At 39.5% G+C, this 21429-nt stretch overlaps 1 protein-coding gene across 1 annotated transcript in view; it reads right to left on the minus strand.

Moving 5' to 3' along the window:
- The window catches only part of TOX (thymocyte selection associated high mobility group box), a 311716-nt gene that overhangs the window by 37848 nt on the left and 252439 nt on the right, over nt 1-21429 (minus strand). Inside the window, 3 exon segments of the mRNA NM_001102096.2 lie at nt 5378-5457; nt 5459-5609; nt 20534-20815. Coding sequence (NP_001095566.1) covers nt 5378-5457; nt 5459-5609; nt 20534-20815 — 513 coding nt within the window.

A 21429-nucleotide genomic window follows, 5' to 3' on the forward strand; every position in this document is an offset into this window, starting at 1 on the left:
ATGTAAACAAGAACATTTTGTTTGTAATTTGCTAAATGTATTACAGCCCAACTGTGTCTCCAATTAGGAACTTAAGGTTCATTTAGTAATTTACATCTGGTTCTGATTTAAGGTGACTTTCCTTTCCCACTTAGGAGCTGACTTTCCGCGGCTAAAAAGGAACCAAGAATGCTTTATAGCTCGTTGGACCGATCCCTTCTGCTTCAAAGCTGGACGGACTCTTTAATTTAGTGGGGTTTGACTTTGATGACCAGAATCACAGAATTCAGAATAATAGGGAAATATAGGAAATTCAGCTGGACCTTCATAAACAAAGATGCTGAGGGTTGCTCAAACTCCAAGGAGTCTCATATAAAGGGAATGATCTTGTTACATTATTATTTTTCTTTCTCTGTAGGTTCCAGTCAATGAAAGATAAGTAGCGAAGACCAACATCACCGTCACACTTATGTTTTATTTCCTTTTCTCTAGCTGGTGCCTTTTGGAAACGACTTACTATGTCTCTGAACCAGGTTCTCCACTGTCGTAGGATTCGTTAGCATTTAAAACCTTCTGTTGGAATCCCAAACACAATGCCGTTCCCCTTCCAGATTCAGCCCCATCTTCGAAAGTATTCAAATGGAGACGCTGATATGTCAAGTTTGTTTAGTGGCTTTGGTAGGAACAACTCATAAGGGAGGTTTTGTGTTTCTGGAGGATTTTTATCACTTCTTTTAGCTTCCTTTTGATTTCTCTTCTTTGAGAGATTCTTTACAGAAATCAAAGTACATATAGTTCCTCCCTTTCCAGGGCTTCTGAAAATAAAGACCTGCCCATCTGCAGTGGCTTCTTAGCCCCGCCTAGACTCCACAAAGAGGAAGCATGTGACACACACAGACACAGCAGCCCCATTAGTCCTGTTCCCTCTGGCTGGCAAGAAAACATTCAATTGTAATCTCACTAATAGCTGTTTTTCCTTAAATATTGTAATTTTCTGAGCCCCTAATAAGTCATCAATAATTTTGCCCATTTTCCCCAGTTTGTGTTTATATTTGGAGCTGTTCATAATTGTGGGCTATTATGACAACGGGATTTCTGAACAATGGTGGTGCATGAAATCCTAGCCTTCTCCTTGAACCAGCTGCCTACACAAAGCCAGCAGCATCACGTGGGGGCTGTTCTGCAACATGCACATTTGTCCTAAATTTTGAAGTTTAATGGTCTGCCTCTAACTGGCTCCAGTAACATTCCTTTAAAAATACATAGCAGTATGTGTGCTCTCCAATTTGAATATTAAATGAGAGTAAAATACAATTAAATTAAGTTTGAAACAGAGATATTATGTTGGCACCATGAGTCAACATAAAGGGGAAGAACAGGTGGTAAAACACCATAATAACACTTTTGGATATTTTGCTGAAATTCTCTTGATGCCCAAAACGTGCATTCTAGGTGGGCATGTGCGCTTTGCAGGCAATTCCCGGCAAACTGTAAGAGAGGGGCTGCCACGTGGCGCACGGCAGGCCCAGCTGATGCAGTATGTCCCTTCCATAAGCGAGGCATCTGCTCTCACTCACTGAACCTTCTCCCTGCTTGTCCCTGGGACGGACTTGCACCTGTATATGTCAAAAACCACCCTTTTTGACATACTCTGTGGTTTCACTATCTTTATTAAGCAAGATCATCTTTTAAGAGGAAAGGATAAACTATGCTGAACCCCTGTCAAGTCAAAGGAACATAAGGCATGGGGACAAACTATCTCAAGTGACTCAAACTGATCCCAGTACCTTGTTTTGGTAATGGTGCTTGAGTGTTAAAATACTAACTTCTCCATAAGAGAAAAAGTTATTTCTATTAATATATCTCCCTAAGTAATCTTAGAATAATTTTCTTAAACAACTGCACTTTGATTATGGAAATTGCTTTATAATACTCAGTGAGTTAAATAGGGTCTGTGCTATGCTAAGTTGCTTCAGTTGTGTCCAACTCTTTGTGACCCCATGGACTATGGTCAGCCAGGCTCCTCTGTCCACAGGGCTCTCTAGGCAAGAATACTGAAGTGGGTTCCCATTATTTCCTCCGGGGGAGCTTCCCAACCCAGGGATCGACATCACATCTCTTAGGTCTCCTGCACTGGCAGGTGGTTTCTCTACAATTAGGGCCACCTGGGAAGCCCCCAAATAGGGTCAGCTATTATATAATCTCATTTTTTATTTATAAAACACATTCTTCAACCCCCCAACTATTTCTATTAAGAGAGAACCCAAAGACAGACTCATTACAAGTTACATATTAAATTGGAAACAAAAGAGAAAGAGGAAAGTGTTTTGTTATCACAATATACAATTAAAAAGCCTTAAGTATTATGTCATAATTGTGATCCTACTTCCATTAGAAAGGCTCAGAGCTGAGTTTGAAAGGCAGAATGGGAGAATGGGAGTCATTTCTCTTTTTAGCACGACACTGGAGAATAGTGACTCTCATATTCTTTGGGTCTGTAAAGACCTTACCTGGTCAGACCAAAAATGTGGAATATTATCTCAGTGTTCCCCTCTTGCTATAATAAAAATAAAAGACTGTATTAGAATTAGTGGGGAAATTCTGAAGCTTTATACTTGTTGCCTTGAGGAACTACCCAGTTTTCATCATAAGAACATTATTCTTTTCCACTAGAAACATGGGTACAGGCACTGACCTTGAATTGATAATGTAAAGGATTTGATCGTGGGCTAGGAAAGAGCTGTGTAGACCTCCCCCATTTAAGCTCCTCTAGTAAATGTGGGAAGTAATTAGGAAAAGATATCCAGGGTTAGAAAAACAGGTAAGAGGAGTCAGATCGGTGGTAGCACTGGCAACTGAAATTTCTTGACATAAAACCAAAGGAGCGCATGTGAGCCTTTGAGCAGCACCCCCAGCTCGCTGCCAGGTCACAGAAGGGATCACTAATGTCCTCTGATTACAAGTTGCCATCACAGTCACTAGGGAAGGCAATCACATTCTGGATGTCTCCTCTGGCAAATTCTATCTCACAAAGCAAGAGTTTATAGCACTGAAGCCTGGCCCCTATCCACGACTACACACAGGGGCTGTCTGAGCAGGGAGGGAGGTACATGCTGGTGCCCAGGCCAGGGTAGAGCAGGACAGGGGTGGGCTGGGGTTCCTGGTGGAGGTGCACTCAGTTTCTCAATCCGTGAATAAGACCCGGCGTAGAATTCCACCGTGTGTCTCCAACGTCAGTGGGGAGCCACACTTTGGCTTTGGGAGTGTGAGAGCAAACTGATCCAAGTTAGGATAGAAACCGGCTCTGAAGTCTCAAAAAACTACATTAGGTTTTCAGTGGAATCACAAAATATAGTGTCAACCAATCTATTTGTGAGTTGGGTATTTTAATCTCACACACAGAGAGCATTTCCGTGCTACGGTTTCCATCCTCAGAGACGACTCTTGTAGCAGAGCTCCACACGGCAGGGCTGTGCTTTTCTGTGAAGCCCTTTGCCGGGACTGGCAATCTTGAAAAGGACATAATGTGTAGATTTCAGACTGTACAGGACAGCTTTGACTTACAGTAAAGGGGGGTTGGAGAGAACTGGAGAAGTAGGTTCAGCTAATGTTTTGTTAGCAGCTGGTTTTACCATTACAGCTATAATTGTTTTTATAAATTGGTTAGAAAAGAACTGTAGGTTGAATGATAAGTTCTAGTCACGGTGTGTAGTCCTAGACAAATCAATCAACAAATGGGACTCTGTCTATTCTCAGCTCGCCCCCACAGTGTCTAGAAAAGTGCCTGGGGCACACAGTAAACACTCAATAAATCTTTGTTGAATGGATAAGTGACTGAATTTAACTATCTGGCCCCATTTCATAACCTGTGAAATTCAGAAAACAGCATCTATGAATACTGTGCTGAACAAATGAAATAAATCATGTAAAACTGTTGTTAGAATATAAAACACAATATACATTGTAGATGCTGACAGATACTACGATATATAGGTTCTTAGAGATGTACACAGGTTTGAGATGTTCTCTTTCTTACATACTTCCCTGGACCTGAGGAGGAGAGGTAAAAGTCTCTGTTAAGAATCCAATATGAGACTAACCCATCATGAATGCAGTTCAGTATTCTGTAGTAGCTAAAGCTGCATCCACTTCATCCACATCCAGTGACTGCACTTTAATGATAATGCTTGTCTAATTTTTCCTTCATGATAATGAAATTCTAGATGGTGACAATGGCAATCTAGTCCTGGAAATCTAGAAATCTGCGATCAATACTGCTTCTTTGTTGAAGTGGGTTCTGTCTACACATGGGTTTCCCTGGTGGCTCAGACAGCCTGAGAACTTGCCTGCAATGTAGGAGACCCGGGTTTGATCCCTGGGTTGGGAATCCTCTGGAGAAGGAAATGGCTAACCACACCAGTATTCTTGCCTGGAGAACTCCATGGACAGAAGAGCCTGGCGGGCTACCGTCCACAGAATCGCAAAGAGATGGATAAGACTCTTTTCCATGATTCCCATCCTCCTTAAGACCTTCTGGATGACTTACACTGTGGCTGAGATACAAAGTGTCTCATGCCCCTGCTCCCCACCAGTGTGGTCCTCAGTCACACCATGGCAATCCACAAGAGGAGAAAATAATCAGGTATCTGGGCCCATTTAATACAGCCTAGCAATATGGTACAAGAGGGATTGAATAACATACTCCAGCAGTCTTTAGGGAATGGCTAAGGGTAGAGATCCTTAAATTCAAGGTTCATTTAGCAAAGAGCAAAGAGAGTTTTGATGACAAAAGAGTAAATACTAAGTGCTGAAGAGAGGTGTGGACAGTTTTCAAAATGCTTTTAGTGTTTTTTTTTTTTCTGTCTTTAGGATCACATTGGCAGCGTTAACGAATGAGGTAATTCTGGCTTGGATATGTAGAAGCCCTTCCAAAAGTAACTACACCATATAAACTTTGAAACAAAGGAACTAAGATGCTATTTATAACAGCAATAAAGGAATGTAAAACCATGTCAGAGTCCCCTGAAGTCTGGTTCTGGTGGGGCACATTCTCAGCCTTAGCTCTAGTATCCGAGGAATTCACCCAATGACCAGGCTTCCCACGTGGTGCTAGTGGTAAAGAACTTTCCTGCCAGTGCTGGAGGCATAAGAGACATAGGTTTGATCCCTGGGACGGAATGGCAACTGACTCCAGTATTCTTGTCTGGAGAATTTCATGGACAGAGGAGCCTGGCAGGCTACAGTCCGCAGGGTCATAAAGAGTCGGACATGACTGGAGCTACTACACACACACACACACACACACCAGCACACACCAAACGACCTCAGAAGCCATTTCTTTAGGATGCACACACTTTCTCAAATCATGTTGAATCATCCATTTTGTATCTTTTCTTACCTGTTTTTGCTCTTCACCCAAACCATCCCACATGGAAGCCACAATTTTAGAAACTTCACCAAAGGTAGCATTTGGATTTTGGCCCCTTGATGGCAGCCTGAGTATCACGGAAGAATAACGCATAGGCAGACACTGGCTTCTGTGGCTCATTAGGGTCCTTCTTCTTCTTCTTTTTGGGGGTTTTTGGTTTTTTCCCCATGTCAGAGGCAGGTCGTTTCTCTCCACCATTGATCTGAAATAAAACAAAATCTGAATTATAGAAGAACTAAACAAATTTAGGGGCAGATTGCTCTTCCTTGAAACTTACCCAGGTATACTCACCCATACACATCACACAAACACAGACATTTCTAAGGGCCACTTGGTTTTGTTTTTTCTGTTTTTCAAGTAAAACTTCTTATTTCATGTAATTTTCATATTCATCCTCTTCCAGCCTAATTTACATAGCTTTAACACAATCTTACTGATTCTCTTTATAATACTATTGTACTGTTAGATATTATACCTTAACTCTCTCAGCTTTGCCTTTTTCTCCTGCAGGAACTGAATGACGAGCAGCACTGTGATAGTCAGCAGGAGATTCCTCCTGTAGTAACCCCACTGTATGAACAATCCAACCTGCTTTCTTTGGGGGAGTTTATCCTTTTGTTCCTAATTATGATTTTTTTTTTTTTGACTGGGCTGGGTTTTCCCACTGTGGGCTTTTCTCTAGTTGTGGTGAGTGGGGGCCACCCTCCAGTTGCGATGTGAGGGCTTCTCACTGTGATGGCTTCTCTTGTTGGGAAGCAAGGGCTCTTAGGCGTGCGAGCCTCAGTGGTTGTGGCTCCCAAGCCCCAGAGCACAGGTTCAGTAGTTGTGGCCCACCGGTTCAGCTGCTCTGAAGCCCGTGGGATCCTCCTGGCCCAGGGACTGAACCTGTGTCTCTTGCATTGGCAGGCAGACTCTCCATCACTGAGCCACCAAGGATGCCCCTAATTTTGATTTTTAAATGATAGTGGGCAACATATCCAATGAATAAAGTTGACTGGCTCCTGGTGTTGCACTTAGGTCTGTGGAATGCTGCTGGGAAATCCTAGTAATGCTCATGGCTTAGAATGGCATAATCCAGACCCTAGGTCAGTGCTGTCCAACAGAACTTTCTGCTAAGGGGGTAAAGTTCTAAAATCTGTGCTATTCAATATAGTTGCCACTAGCGACACATAACTAATGAGCATATGAAATGCAGCCAGCAGGAATAAGAAACAAAATTTTAAATTTTATACAATTTTAATTGCTTTAAATTTAAACAGCTAAATGTGGCTAGTGGTTACCATATTGGAGAGTGCATCTCTGGAAACTAGACTCTCAAATCTAGACATTTCTAGCACAGCTTTAACACTCAGTTTAAGGAAAGATTCCATTTCTTCCCATTGTCCTTGAGTATGAATATCTGGATAATCTAAATTGTTATTCTGATGCAAGTGGGAAAAAATACAATGTATTTTAGACATCTGCATTTGAACTTGGATACTAACTAGTTAATATGTGATGTCACTTTATCAACATCTATAGAATGAGATGTCTGGGCTACAATTTCTTTCTAGTTCTAGAATTATATGAGTCTACATGAGTACTGAGTAGTGCTGTCTCTTTCCACCTGCCTCTCCCACCAGCACAAGGGCCCCCATGCACTGTGCCCTGATGAAGTCACCATTATCAGGGAGGTTCTGCACCATCACTTCTATTGCTGTGATGGCTGTTGCTTTTCTCTTCTTGGCAAACATGCAATATGTATCTTATTCAGATAAATTGCCAGGCAAGGTAATCTGTGTGAAATAACAGCCACCATTGGATACGAAGTGTGAGCTCCTGAGAGGCTGGTGGATGTAACATCAGAAGATCCACACTCACGTCCTCTGTTTAGCTGTTTAGCTGTGAAATCTTGGTAAGCTACATTATTTTTCTGGGCCTCCATTTCCTCTACTGCAAATCAGTTGCAATGCCATTGTGTGATTACTGAGATGATATATATGTAATATGGTCAAAATTTTAAAATGGTATTCAGATGTTAATTATGACACAGTAATAACTTTTTACTGAATGAATGGAAAGAAATGACCTCAACACTAATTTGTGATGCCATATGGTCATGGCTTAAAAGATATGCCCTGAGAACCAGAGACAGGAAAAACAAACAAACAAAAAAAAAACTAAGCGAATTCTTTGGCTTTGTCTTTAGTTAAAAAACTATGGAATAGATTATTGTTTCAAAACTGTCAGTTGAAGTAGATAAACAACCCTTTGGGGACAGGAGGCTCTGAACCTAGCAGACAGACTGACATAGATCAACACTAGAAAGTGACTTCCCCAGGAAGGGTTTCAGGTGATCCTGTGAGATGACTGGTCCTCAGGTTAATGAGCCAAAGGACAAGAATGCTGGGACTGGACTGAGCGGATACTGGGCAAACTGGGGTAACGGCTCTAAACTAAACACGTAGGTAAATACAACCTCGATGCTCATTCTCAATGGTTGAATGTTAGAATCACCTGGGAAACTTTTAAATAATACCCTCATGTCCAGGCTTTAGCTCTATACTGATTACATCAGAGTCTAAGAGCAGGAGACACTGGCTTTAGTCAACCTTAACTCTACTCCTCCAACTGCCTTTTGATACTTCAGACATGCAACAAACAGACAAGCAAAGCTTCTCTTTGCCCCAAGGCTACACAGAGCCACAGCTTTTCTTCTCTTCACAGTCAGACTCCTCCAAGTGGTTATGCTGACTGCAGGCAACTCACTGTGCCTTCCCATCACTTAGGCTCTCAAAAAGGTCACCAAGGACCACAAAGATAAATCCAGGGACTTTTCAGTCTTCCCCTGACTTGATTTCTCACTGCGAGTGTCCTGTCTCTTCCAAAGCTCATCATAGTCTTCGGATTTTATGCCTACCTTGCCTTCCTCACTGTTTCTAGAATCATTTTTAGGCCCATCCTCCTCTACCTGGCCACTAACTGGTAGTGTACCTGACTTTTTTTTTTTTTTTTGCTGTAGACTGTCTTCTCCTGTGAATTTTTATTTAGGGAATCTCTTAAGATGCAGGGTTTCCAGTAACAATTGTGGGTGGATGACTGTCAAGTTCATTTCCTCTGAATTTTGAATGCATAAAAACCATTGCTATTTGACATCTTTATCTTCTTTGTATGCTTTATAACTTCCAAATTTTCTAAACATAACTATTTCTATATTCAAAACAATAAAATATCAAGAAGAGAAATAAAGAGGATTTAAGAAAGACCATAATGAAGAATGCTAAAAGTGAAAGGATCATGACATTGGAGGTCATATTTCATCAAGGATTGGAATATGTAGACAATGGGGACACAGTGTATGAAAATAAATGCTTATCCACATGGAATATTTACCTGGGCTCCCTATAAATTTTAATGGAAAAAGTTTCACTTTTCAAGATTTCAGATCTGACACACTGAAATCTCCATGACTGCAGATTATATCTTTGTAGAAATAATTGATTGTCAGTTACATAGAGAAATTTCCTATGACTCACTGCAAATGTTTTTATTAAAAGATTTCCCCTGAATAATTTAAATTGTTTCCATATTCCACTGTCTAAAATTGTGTTTGAACGGCTGATCTTTATGCTTCCTTACTTTTTTTTAATTTATTTTTTTATTGAAGGATGATTGCTTTACAGAATTTTGCTGTTTTTTGTCAAACCTCAACATGAGTCAGCCATAGGTATACATATATCCCCTTCCATCTCCCTCCCCGTCCCACCCCTCTAGGTTGATACAGAGCCCGTCCGAGTGTCCTGAGCCATATAAGAATTCCCATTGGCTATCTATTTTACATATGGCGATGTAAGTTTCCATGTTACTCTCTCCATACATCTCACGCTCTCCTCCCCTCTCCCCATGTCCATAAATCTATTCTCTATGTCTGTTTCTCTACTGCTGCCCTGTAAATTAATTCTTCCATACTATTTTTCTAGATTCTGCTATGTGTGTTAGAATACGATACTCATCTTTCTCTTTCTGACTCACCTCACTCTGTAAAATAGGTTCTGGGTTCATCCACCTCATCAGAACTGACTCAAATGCATTTCTTTTTATGGATGAATAATATTCTATTATGTATAGGTACTACAACTTCTTTATCCATTCATCTGTCAATGGACATCTAGGTTGCTTCTATGTTCTAGCTATTGTAAATAGTGCTGCAGTGAACAATGGGATACATGTGTCTTTTTCAATTTTGGTTTCCTTGGGGTATATGCTTAGGAGTGGGATTGCTGGGTCATATGGTGATTTTATTACTAGTTTTTTAAGGAATCTGCATACGGTCTTCCATAGTGGCTGTGTCAATTTACATTCCCACCAACAGTGCAAGAGCGTTCCCTTTTCTCCAGCATTTATTGTTTGTAGACTTTTTGATGATGGCCATTCTGACTGGTGTGAGGTGATATCTCATTGTGGTTTTGATTTCATTTCTCTAATAATAAGCAATGTTGAGCATCTTTTCATGTGTTTGTTAGCCATCTGTATGTCTTATTTGGAGAAATGTCTGTTTAGGTCTTGTTCCCACTTTTTGCTTGGGTTGTTTGTTTTTCTAGCATTGAATTGTATGAGCTGCTTGTATATTTTGGAAATTAATTCTTTGTTAGTTGTTTCATTCGCTATTATTTTCTCCCATTCTGAGGGCTGTCTTTTCACCTTGCTTATAGCTTCCTTTGCTATGCAAAAGCTTTTAAGTTTAATCAGGTCCCACTTGTTTACTTTTGTTTTTATTTCCCTTACTCTAGGAGGTGGGTCATAGAGGGTCTCGCTTTGATTTATGTCATCAAGTGTTCTGCCTATGTTTTCCTCTAGGAGTTTTATAGTTTCTGGTCTTACAATTAGGTCTTTAATCCATTTTGAGTTTATCTTTGTGTATGGTGTTAGGAAATGTTCTAATTTCACTTTTACATGTAGCTGTCCAGTTTTCCCAGCACCATTTATTGAAGAGGCTGTCTTACTTACTTTTTGAATCAGTATTTGGATGACATGGGGCACGTTTCAGATCTGCTGGATTCATGTGACACACATGGTAGCAGGTAGGACAGTTAACTTACTACTGGAAAACGTGGCCCTCCTTTCTAGGGAGTCTCTGCAGAAGCAGGAGCACCGGCTATGGCCAGTGAGATAGATGCTCTAAGTGTCAAGCATACAGAAACCACAAGCTACTGTTTTGACACAACACATATAACTGTTTTGATAGCAACCCTATAGCAATCTCTAAACAAGTCCATGCAGCCAATCAATTTGGTTGGCTTTCTGGAGGCTTCCCCTATTTTCCTGGCTTGTCTTTATTAACAGGGTTAGCCAGATGCAGTCTTCTCCTTTAGAAGAAACAAGCATTTTATGATTTCTGCCTCCCTATTTTCAAGGCTTAGCAGACATCATTTATGTACTATGGAGGGTCACCCCGAGGCTTCACCTGTGTATCTGACAGTGTACCTGAGAGGCACCAAGCTTGAAGCCGGGGTGTCATCCTCCATTATGGCCAGACCACTGGCCAATCTCATAACATTACATCAGCTTTGTCTCTGCGATTTCTGAAAGTGAGAGCGTGTTGATATACTGTCCTTTTATTTATTTATTAAAAAAATTTTTTTACACTCTCCTTTTAAATACTCATGGTTAATCTTAGGCTGAATTATCTGTCATGCAAGAAAACTGGCATCTGAGTGGACTAATCTACAGGGCACACATAAAATATTTATTTCTTAAGAATCACCGCCTTTTCTTCAGTAATTCAATTAGCTCACTAAAACTGTATTCTTAGATCATAATATTCTGACCACTTATAAAACTGCCCTCATAGAGCCAAACTATGGCTTAAAATAATGCCCTTTCACCAAAAGCTGGTGTAAGAGGAGAACACAAAAATAAAAATTACGTATGAAATAGTTTTAAAAAATAAAATATGCTTTGAAGGGAATCATTGTTATATTGCTCAGTGTTCCTTGCATAAAGGCTTACTGGGTATGTATAATGTCTTTGCTTTTAGAAAGCAATAAAACAGGATACAAATCCCCTGCTGTGGTTGGCTGTCTAATGCACCCACACATGTGGGCAGTGCTGTATGAAGTGAAAGGCTGTCTGCCATGTGAGCACTGGCCATTACCACCTGATATGGTGGGGGGCCGGGGGCTCTGAACACTGGGCATTACCACCTAATTGTGGAGGTCTTATTTTTCACTTTGCATTTGACTTGTATTTGGAAAGGTACAGAAGTGAGCTGTTATTTTAGACTGTATAATGAACTGGGAATTTGTCAGGCCTACTTTCTGGCTGTAGTTTCATCACGTATTTGAAAACCACACGATCATTTCTCATATACAAAACCTCCCCAAAGAAAGATATGCTGCTATAATTTGGATCCACTTACATGCCAGGAATGGATTGCATTTTGAAGGACACCTGGCCTTTCTGACCATCAACTATTTGGAATGAACACAATGATGATAAACACGATTGTGGTGAGAAAATGAGCTAAATGGATTTGTAATATGTCCCTGGACCTTAATTTTGAGTATTGTCTGAATGGATGAAAGTTTATAATTTTATGGCCTAATTTTCCCAGAGACACTGACTACTGTAGTCTAGAGCAGTACTATCTCATGGAATTTTCTAGGAAGATGGAAATGTTCTCTGTACTGTCTGAAGGTAGGCACTAGCCACGTGTAGCTTAGTATGCTAAGCTACAGCAAGTGAGGAACTAGATTTTTAAATTTAATTTTAATTAGATTTAAATGTACACAGTCACACAGGACTTGTGGCTACTGTAAGGACTGTACAGCATCACGTACAGGACACTGTTTTAGAGTATAACATTTCTAGAGTTACTTGGGTTCTAAGACTAGAAGAGTTAAATTTAATTCCAATGTCATGATCTTGACAATACAGATGGACCATAGAATGCAAAAATATAAAGTCTCCACAATGACAAGCACATTGAGAGTAAGAACAAGGTCCTGTTAATCTTTCCAACCTCACAACATCAGTATGGAGTCTTACATGCATTGGGTCACCACATGTTTCCACCTGCATTCTACAGTGGTGGGCAAAGGCTTAGAATGACAAGGAAAAGGACATCTGAAACATATACAAAAGTTGTTTGAAAATCATAGCAACTAAGAATATGTCTGGACTGAGGCCTTACCTGTAATCCTTATTACCCATGGACTTGTTTCATGTTCTATTAAAGCTCCCAGGAAAAAATAAATACATACACAAATGCATAGACATACTACTCTCACAGTAGCTCTACAAAGATATCTGTGCTTCCTGTATTAACTTTTAGACTGATATCTATTTCCCAAATCCCTAGGGTTGTCTTTATGCTTTTGGTAATCCACCTCTGGTCATGTCTTATTGCTTAATTAAAGTGATATATTTAACTTATTTATCACAATAAAACAATAATTTTCCACTTTAAAAAAGCAATGTGTTAATGGTGTTACTTAGATAGCACTTCTTAAGAATACAGAGTAGAGTTAAGACTCAAGGAAAGAGAATCACTGATATTGAAATGTCCCTGGAGAAGTTGGAAACATCTATAAGCATATTTAAAATAAACTGCTGCGGTCCCAAAGCCTTTAATGGAGCCGGGAGAGCTGTTTAATGCACACTATCTTGCAGTAATTGCTGTAGTTTAAAATAGATTTTAATCAAGCACCATCTGCATAATAGGCTGAACAAACAACATAGAACTCCACTTATAACTCTTATCATATAAAGTAAATATTATAAAATCTTCGCCATAGAAACAGGGCATATTACAGCACTTTTTGTGATGGTACTGTAACTGAAAAATTCTGCTACTTAAATTCATTCTCTCTTTTCTTTCTAAACTATGCCATCTAAAATCCCCTTACGAGAATAAATTCAAATAAGCATGGAAAGTAAGTCATCTAGTTACTGTGAAATCAGTAAGGCTTTAATACCTCTTTCATTTTACAATTGGGTTTATTATTATCATTAATAATAACTAATTCAATGACTCAAAACATCAGTTATAGAAAGCTATATATAAAGTGTTATACTCTTGAGATGATTCACAAGCAGAGGGCATTGTATATGTTTCATAGCTTGTAAAACAGACTCATTTTTAGGGATTTTTGATTCTGGTATTGTTTTAGGATGACTTTCGCAAAAACACTCAGTGGCCTCATATAAGGTAAGAAATTTGGGCTACTGTCTAGAAAAATCACTTTAAAGTGAAGAAAAGATTTGACTATAACTACATACATCTGTTAGTTATGTTTATTGGTTTTGTTAGATTTATTTGGTCTTTTCTAAATTTACCTTTCTAGGGTGATACATTTACTTATTATTTTAGGTTAAAAATTCCTCTTGCCTCACAGAGAATGCACAAGCTGTTGATACACAGTTCCCATGAATAAAATGCCAGGTAGGCACCTGTGTGTAGCCTCAGTTAAGTTCAGTTGCTCAGTAGTGCCTACTCTTTGCGATCCACTGGACTGCAGCACGCCAGGCTTCCCTGTCCATCACCAACTCCCGGAGCTTGCTCACTGTAGCCTCACTTGAACTTTATTCCATGACTTAATCAAGGTATGCTTAATCATCTAAGAACATTTACACCCAGGAAACACCACATTGTAGTATAATTTAGCTACTTAAATGGATTTTAGGAACTATTATTTGGAATTGAGTACTAACTGGCTGCTTGACTGAATTACACTATTTTCCCCAAAACTGCTTCGCTAATAAGCTCAATCTTAACCACTGCTGCTGCTGCTGCTGCTAAGTCGCTTCAGTCGTGTCTGACTCTATGCGACCCCATAGACGGCAGCTCACCAGGCTCCCCCGTCCCTGGGTTTCTCCAGGCAAGAAGACTGGAGTAGGTTGCCATTTCCTTCTCCAATGCGTGAAAGTGAAAATCGAAAGTGAAGTCGCTCAGTTGTGTCCAACTCTTAGCGACCCCATGGACTGCAGCCCACCAGGCTCCTCCGTCCATGGGATTTTCCAGGCAAGAGTATTGGAGGGGGGTGCCATTGCCTTTTCCGGTATTAACCACTGGGATACTTTATTTCTGATAAATGAGTACATATTAGTTGCTTGGATCTAAGAAATTCTTAAAAGTATCATACATATTACATCATGTGAAGTGTTTAATAATTGTGTGATAAATACAGTTCAACGTGGGAAATACCAGGCTTTTGAAACTCAATTTTAAATATTCTGTCCTAATGCTAGACAATGTGACTTGACATTTGGTTCCAGCACTGCTTGATTTCACTCCACTTCTGTCTGCCTACCATTTTTACTTTATTCTAGAATCTTCTAGCCTTCAGAACAGTAGTAAATAAAAAGTACTTTTCTAAGGCTTATTTAATTGTTCCTCTAGCGACACCCTATTTTCTTTGAGGAAAAAAAAAAAACCCTTCTCTTTCTGTTCAGTATGGTAATGCATACTAGATGAACTAGCAAATTAGTAAGAAACTCTTAAAAGCAAAAACAAGCAAATGCAAGAACCCGGAGAAGCAAGCAGAGTACTAAGGCCAACTTTCGTCTTGAAGACAGCTGCTGAACCTGGTGAAATTGAGTCAAAGTTACAGCAGATAGAGGACAAAGCCCATGACTGACCAAAAAAAGTGGGATGTTTAATGGGAGAGTTCCTATTAAAAGTCAGGACTGAAAAGAATTAGACTTTCTGAGCAGGGTGAAATAAAATGATTTGCCTGGCACGTTCCCTCCCAATACCTGCAAGGATGATTCTGAAGGCAAGGGGAAGAATATCTTTTGTGACAATTCACAAACAGAAGCCAGCATTTGTAAAGATTTATACCCTGAACACATATGACTCTAGTGATCTGAAAAACTTTTAAGCCTGAAGTGGCTCTAGATTGTAATGGTCCAAGCTGCTTGGAGAAGCAAACACAAACCATCTTTAGAGGAGTCCACTTTCAAACCAGGTCGAATAGAATTCTCATAAAGTTCTAAAGAATATCAGCTCTTATTCCAAAAGCAAAAAAAGCAGAATGAATCAAGGCATTAAAACCAAGGGCCAGTGGCAACAATAGACAACAGACTCAGACCCCAAAAGGCTTCACAGACTGGAATTAACAAATGCTTAAAGAACAAAAGAGATTAAATCCATGGATAGAGAGCAAGCAACTAAAAAAAAAAAAAAAAGCAAACAGATTTGAGAAAAACCAAATAAAACTAGAGATATAAAATAATTGAAATTAAACCCCCAATATATGAGCATTAATTTCAGATTTGATACAGCTGAAAGTTGAATTATGAACTGGGAAATTGATGTAAGTAAATTAATCAGAATACAATGGAGTAAGATATCTTCAAATGATAATGGAGAATCACCATCAATCTAAAATTATTTTTCCTAGTTAAAGTAGTATTTAAGGTAATCTTGTTCCCAATAGATCATCATGACAGAAAATTTCAAAGGCATAGGGAAAATGATGTCAGATGAAAAAAAAATTTTTACATGTGAATAAATCTAAAGAAAAAAGACTGTAAAAACAACAAAAATAGCATTTTATGAAGTTCATAAAATTACATTTAATTCAAAGATAATTTATAATTTAAATTATAATCAAGATAAACAATAGCAATAACTGCTCCAGTATAAATTGAAAGAAGGGTATTCAGAGTTAAAGTAATTTATGAAGGGTAAAGATATTGATCAATGTTAGACTTTCATGCATTTTTATGTTAATTTTAGACTTTCACACATTTTTAAGAGTAGTTACTAAATAAAGAGAAGGATTATAAAATTTAATTTCCGATTTTAAAATGGGAAATATTGAAATGAGAAAAGTAAGATCAATCTTAAGGAAGGTAAGAAAGAGAAAAAGAAACATAGACATATGTGAGACAAATAGAAAGCAACATACTTAAATGGAGAAATTAACCCAAGTATTTTAGCATTTATTCAATATGTGAATGTATGTAAATGAGGTCAGTGTCATTTTTTTTTTTGACATGATACAGGCATGGTTTTATATACAGAAATAAACATAACAGCAAAATATATTAGGTAAAACATAAGAAACATAATTAAAACCAAAACAATTACATCGCTTTTGTCATTAAAAGTCAGTTTCACTTGAAAGTAAAAACTTGACTATATACCACTGACAAGAGACACATACAATCCTTTCAGCAGAGAAGCTGAAAGTAAAAGGATGGAAAAATATGTATTGTGATTCTTAGCCCATAATTCCCTTAAAGGGAAAACTGTGCTAAAAATACTGCTGAAATGCCAGATACTTTAAGTGTCTTAAAGTGTCTGTTGTGTTACACGTACTGGATTACAGGCTTATACCATAAGCTACCCAAGTTTATATTTTTCTGATGTTTGACTGTATGTCTAGTTTATGACTTCAGGCTGTCAACACAGCTCCATAGCAATCAGGGCCATGGGGAGTGTTTATAAGGTGATAATTTATTTTACTGATGTATTTACAATATTTCTGTCTGTCAAAACAAAGTTATTTCATTTACTTGTTCAATTAGATAAACTGGAATTAATATGCAATCGCTTAAGAGAGCACAAAGTGTTAAGAGGGAAGGTTTAAATGCTTCTTTTTCAGGTGTTAGACTAAATATTCTTTTTTAGCTCTCTTATTAGAAATTATTTAAGTGATCCTTTTGACTAAACAGTACTTCACATTTAACAGGAGCTGTTGCAGTACAACATTCCTCATAAACCCTTCTCATACATAAAGGAAAATTCCGATTTAATTGGCAGTGATGAAGAATGCTTGAACACTTTCATCGGAGGAATTTTTAAAATCATTTAATAAAAATAAGTTGAAAAATGGGCAGGGGAATTCTGAACTGGAGAGAAGGTGAAGGATAGTGTGTATAGCTGGAATGGGAAGATAGCTTTTGAGATGGAAAATGCACTTAAACTAGACATGAACTTGAGAGCATTTGTGTAGACAAAAAGTCACCTTAATGAAGGCATTCTTGAGAAATCCACCTTTACATCATAGCTTATTCAAGAATATACCACTATAGAATATTCCACTACACAACATTTACATGGTCATTAGTAACGAGCTATAAATTACTCTGAGATATGGAAGTTAAATGATTGGTTAGGATACTCACTGGCAAAGTTTCACACCTGCCTGGAAACTCATAACATACAAATTCATACCTCAGCAACAGTATAGGATATGGACCTGATGTGTCAATAGAAAATGGCGAAATCTATCAGTATTAATTCTATGAACTTCTGATTTCTACTCAGTGTGCTACACATATAAATTGAAGAGTGCAGGAAATGCTTTTGTAAGTAAGAATAATCCTGCATTAAATCTACTGTCAGAAGGTGCTAATTTTGCATTAATTTCCTGAAATGTAAACAATGAATACTGATAAATAAGTAATCCAGATGCACAAACTGATCCTTCCTATGAGTAGAACATGAATTTTTTCCCCTTGCAATGTAGTACATATCACCTATGTTAAGAAATTTAACTTGAATCATCATCCATGCATAATCCGACACCTAAACCACTGACCACAAAGAGATTCTTGGCGTTCACATTTAGATCCTGGTGCTCACTGGCTGGAGATACCATTAGAAGAACACACATTTTCTTAAAAATTTATTTTGCCCTTGAAGTGATCAGCCAAAGATCAGGCTTTCACTAGCCTGATACATTATTCAAGTCCTATCAGTTAGTCTCCTTCTCTTTTTCTTTCCCTCATGAGAGGATGGCTCACTGACAGGGAGAGACCATGGGAGAGAGGGGATCAGCATGGGCGCTCACATCTAGCTGGGTAGCTGCTGTAAAACCTATCAGGCATTTGTTTTCATCGGGGACGGCAGACAGCAGTCATGGAAATGAATGTCACGAAAGAAGAAGTTTATACTCACACAAACCCAGAAACAGGAGGCCCAGCATGCCATACAGGGTCAAGAGGCAGAGATGGGAGAGGGCAGGGAAAGGCCAGAGTCCTTATTGCGGTTTTTGTGGGAAGGAAGGAAGGGGCCGAGTCAGCTCAGGACCGGAAGGTCTGAACAGTTTTCCATGGGCTCTGCTCTAAAGGTGTTCCCTAGTTGTCCATAGCTGGTCCTCCGGGGAGATGTGGCAGGGGTATTGGTATGGTGTGTAACAGTTTGATGAAGGAGATGACTTGGGTGTGGCTCTGGATGTGTTGGTATGTCTATCAAAGATGTGCTCACAGGGGAGTCATTCACCATCTCTAGGAATTAGCTACCCTGGTGGTGCTTCGAGGATTAACGCCCTAAATGTTAGAGCTTCAGGAATACTGAAAATAATAAAATGTCAACATAGCAGCCTTGTCTTTTGACATCAGGCTGAATAAATCTATGTGTCATTATTTGGATTGTTAAAAGATTAGTGTAGCAGCTGCTGCGTCACTTCAGTCGTGTCCGACTCTGTGCGACCCCATAGACAGCAGCCCACCAGACTCCCCTGTCCCTGGGATTCTCCAGGCAAGAACACTGGAGTGGGTTGCCATTTCCTTCTCTAATGCATGAAAGTGAAAAGTGAAAGTGAAGTCGTTCAGTAGTGTCTGACTTTTAGCGACACCATGGACTGCAGCCTATCAGGCTCCCCAGTCCATGGGATTTTCCAGGCAAGAGTACTGGAGTGGGGTGCCATTGCCTTCTCCAGTGTAGCTAGCAATTGTTAGGTTAACTGTATAGATCAGAATCCCATGGTATTGCCTTTTGTTTCCCCAAAACAAAATTCTCACAAAGTGAAAAGAAACAAAAGACTGACACAAGTGACAATTCATTAGTGCATTAAAAATTAGGAGGAATATGAAGTATGCATGTAGCCGCCAGTATTTTCCACAGTAACCAGGGACAAGAGTCCTCGAGGGGTCATATTTGAAAGATGCTTTAGTGACGTGGTGCTTTAGTCGATTAAGTCACGTCTGACTCTTTTGAGACCCCACGGACTGTAGCCCACCAGTCTCCTCTGTCCATGGGATTTTCCAGGCAAAGACACTGGAGTTGGTTGCCATTTCCTTTTTCAGGGGATTGTCCCCAGGGATTGAACCCTCTTCTCCTGAATTGCAGGTGGATTCTTTACTACTGTGCTACCAGGGAAGCCCGCCTGACTGATAACCAAGGCAATAAAAAGATGATTTTGATGTTCTTGACTGAGAGTATACTTGGTTATGAAACAATCATTTGACAAGGGTGCCTTGAGTACTTTAAAGAGCTAAATACTTTTGTAGTTAATTTTCCAAAAATAAGGACAACGAAGACCCATCTTTATACAGATAACTTAAGGTGATGCAGACAGACAACCATAATGGCCTGGTGTTAACAAAAGGTAAGTAAAGAAGCACCCAGGCTCCTTTCTCTGGAAGGGCATCATCTAGTACTTCTGACCCTTCTTTTCTTCATCCTAAATATGACATGTTTGGATCAGATGATCTCAGAGATTTCTCTAACCATCACACACACAGAGACCCATCATTATAACCCTGGGATATTGCCTTTTTAAAATAAAGCAGTTAAATTGAAAGATATTTTTGAATGAGCAGTGAATTAAGCCTGACTTTGGATATTGAGTCCTAGATGTTTGTTTATTCTCCCTTACTCACTAGCAGACCCTGTACTGTGTGGGTGCAACCTACTCCTATGTTTAGTACATTTTCATTTAAAGGATTTGTTGCTGCTGCTGCTGCTAAGTGGCTTCAGTGGTGTCTGACTCTGTGCGACCCCATAGATGGCACCCCGCCAGGCTCCCCCGTCCCTGGGATTCTCCAGGCGAGAACAGTGGAGTGGGTTGCCATTTCCTTCTCCAATGCATGAAAGTGAAAAGTGAAAAGTGAAAAGTGAAAGTGAAGTCACTCAGTCGTGTCCAACTCTTAGCGACCCCATGGACTGCAGCCTACCAGGCTCCTCCGTCCATGGGGTTTTCCAGGCAAGATTACTGGAGTGGTTGCCACTGCCTTCTCCAAAAGGATCTGTTAGGAACTTAAAAATGTAACTGGACAAGCAGGTGATTTAACTCATTCAGTCCCCCACAATGCTTCCCACTTGGATGATATTACCTCCATCCACCTGAAGTCAGGGGAAGTGCTAATGAACAGTTTTTTTTTTAGGCAGCAAGCATTTCTTATAAGTCCTACCTTAGAGGCATCATCACCCTCGTCTTCGTGCACTGAGCTGGATGGTGAAGGTGTCGCAGATTTGCTTCCAGGAGGAGATGGTGAGTTGTGGGGGACACTGCCCCCTCCCACGTTAAGTCCGAGCTGAGCGCTGAGCTGTGACTGGTTGATGGTGGTGAGCTGGCCATGCGGCATCATTCCCGGCTGCTGCCTGAGGTCTGCAGGCTGAGCCCTTGGTCTCATGGCTGCCATCTGAGGATGGGAGCTATAGTGCGTTCCTTCTGGGTTCCGTATATCTTGCATCTACAAAAAATGGATAGGAATAATTTTTCACAAAACTTGTTTCTGGAAAAAAAAATCCCTAGGCCTTAAAACTCCATTTTTTAAGTTTAAACTCCTGGTCAACTATACACATTTCCACCCTTCTCCTAGAGAAGGATAATCGTAACTGTATGTATCACCCTAAAGATACTAAAATACAGAATGTTGGAAATCCATTGACATTACATTTTATTACTCAAGACCTGGTTAATTATATTTACAGTCCTTCTTTACACTGCAGTGAAATGCAAACATATATCATTAACAGATACTGATAGTGTAAGTTTCAAAATACTGGTGTTTATTAGTGTATCAATATTATATAATTATTAGTGATTACAGCATTCACTGGTGCCTCAGAATGTAAAGAATCTGCCTGTGATGCAGGAGACACAGGTTCAATCCCTGGGTCAGGAAGATCTCCTGGAGAAGGGAATGGCTACCCACTCTAGTACTCTTGTCTGGGAAATCCCACAGACAGTGGAGCCTGGCGGGCTATAGTCAATGGGGTCTCAAAGAGTCAGAGATGACTGAGCAATTAACATTACACTACTATTACAGCATTCACAGTAATTCATGAAAATCCATTTCTTTGA

The sequence above is a fragment of the Bos taurus genome, chromosome 14 (assembly GCF_002263795.3).
Source record: "Bos taurus isolate L1 Dominette 01449 registration number 42190680 breed Hereford chromosome 14, ARS-UCD2.0, whole genome shotgun sequence".
Taxonomy (NCBI): Eukaryota; Metazoa; Chordata; class Mammalia; order Artiodactyla; family Bovidae; genus Bos; species Bos taurus.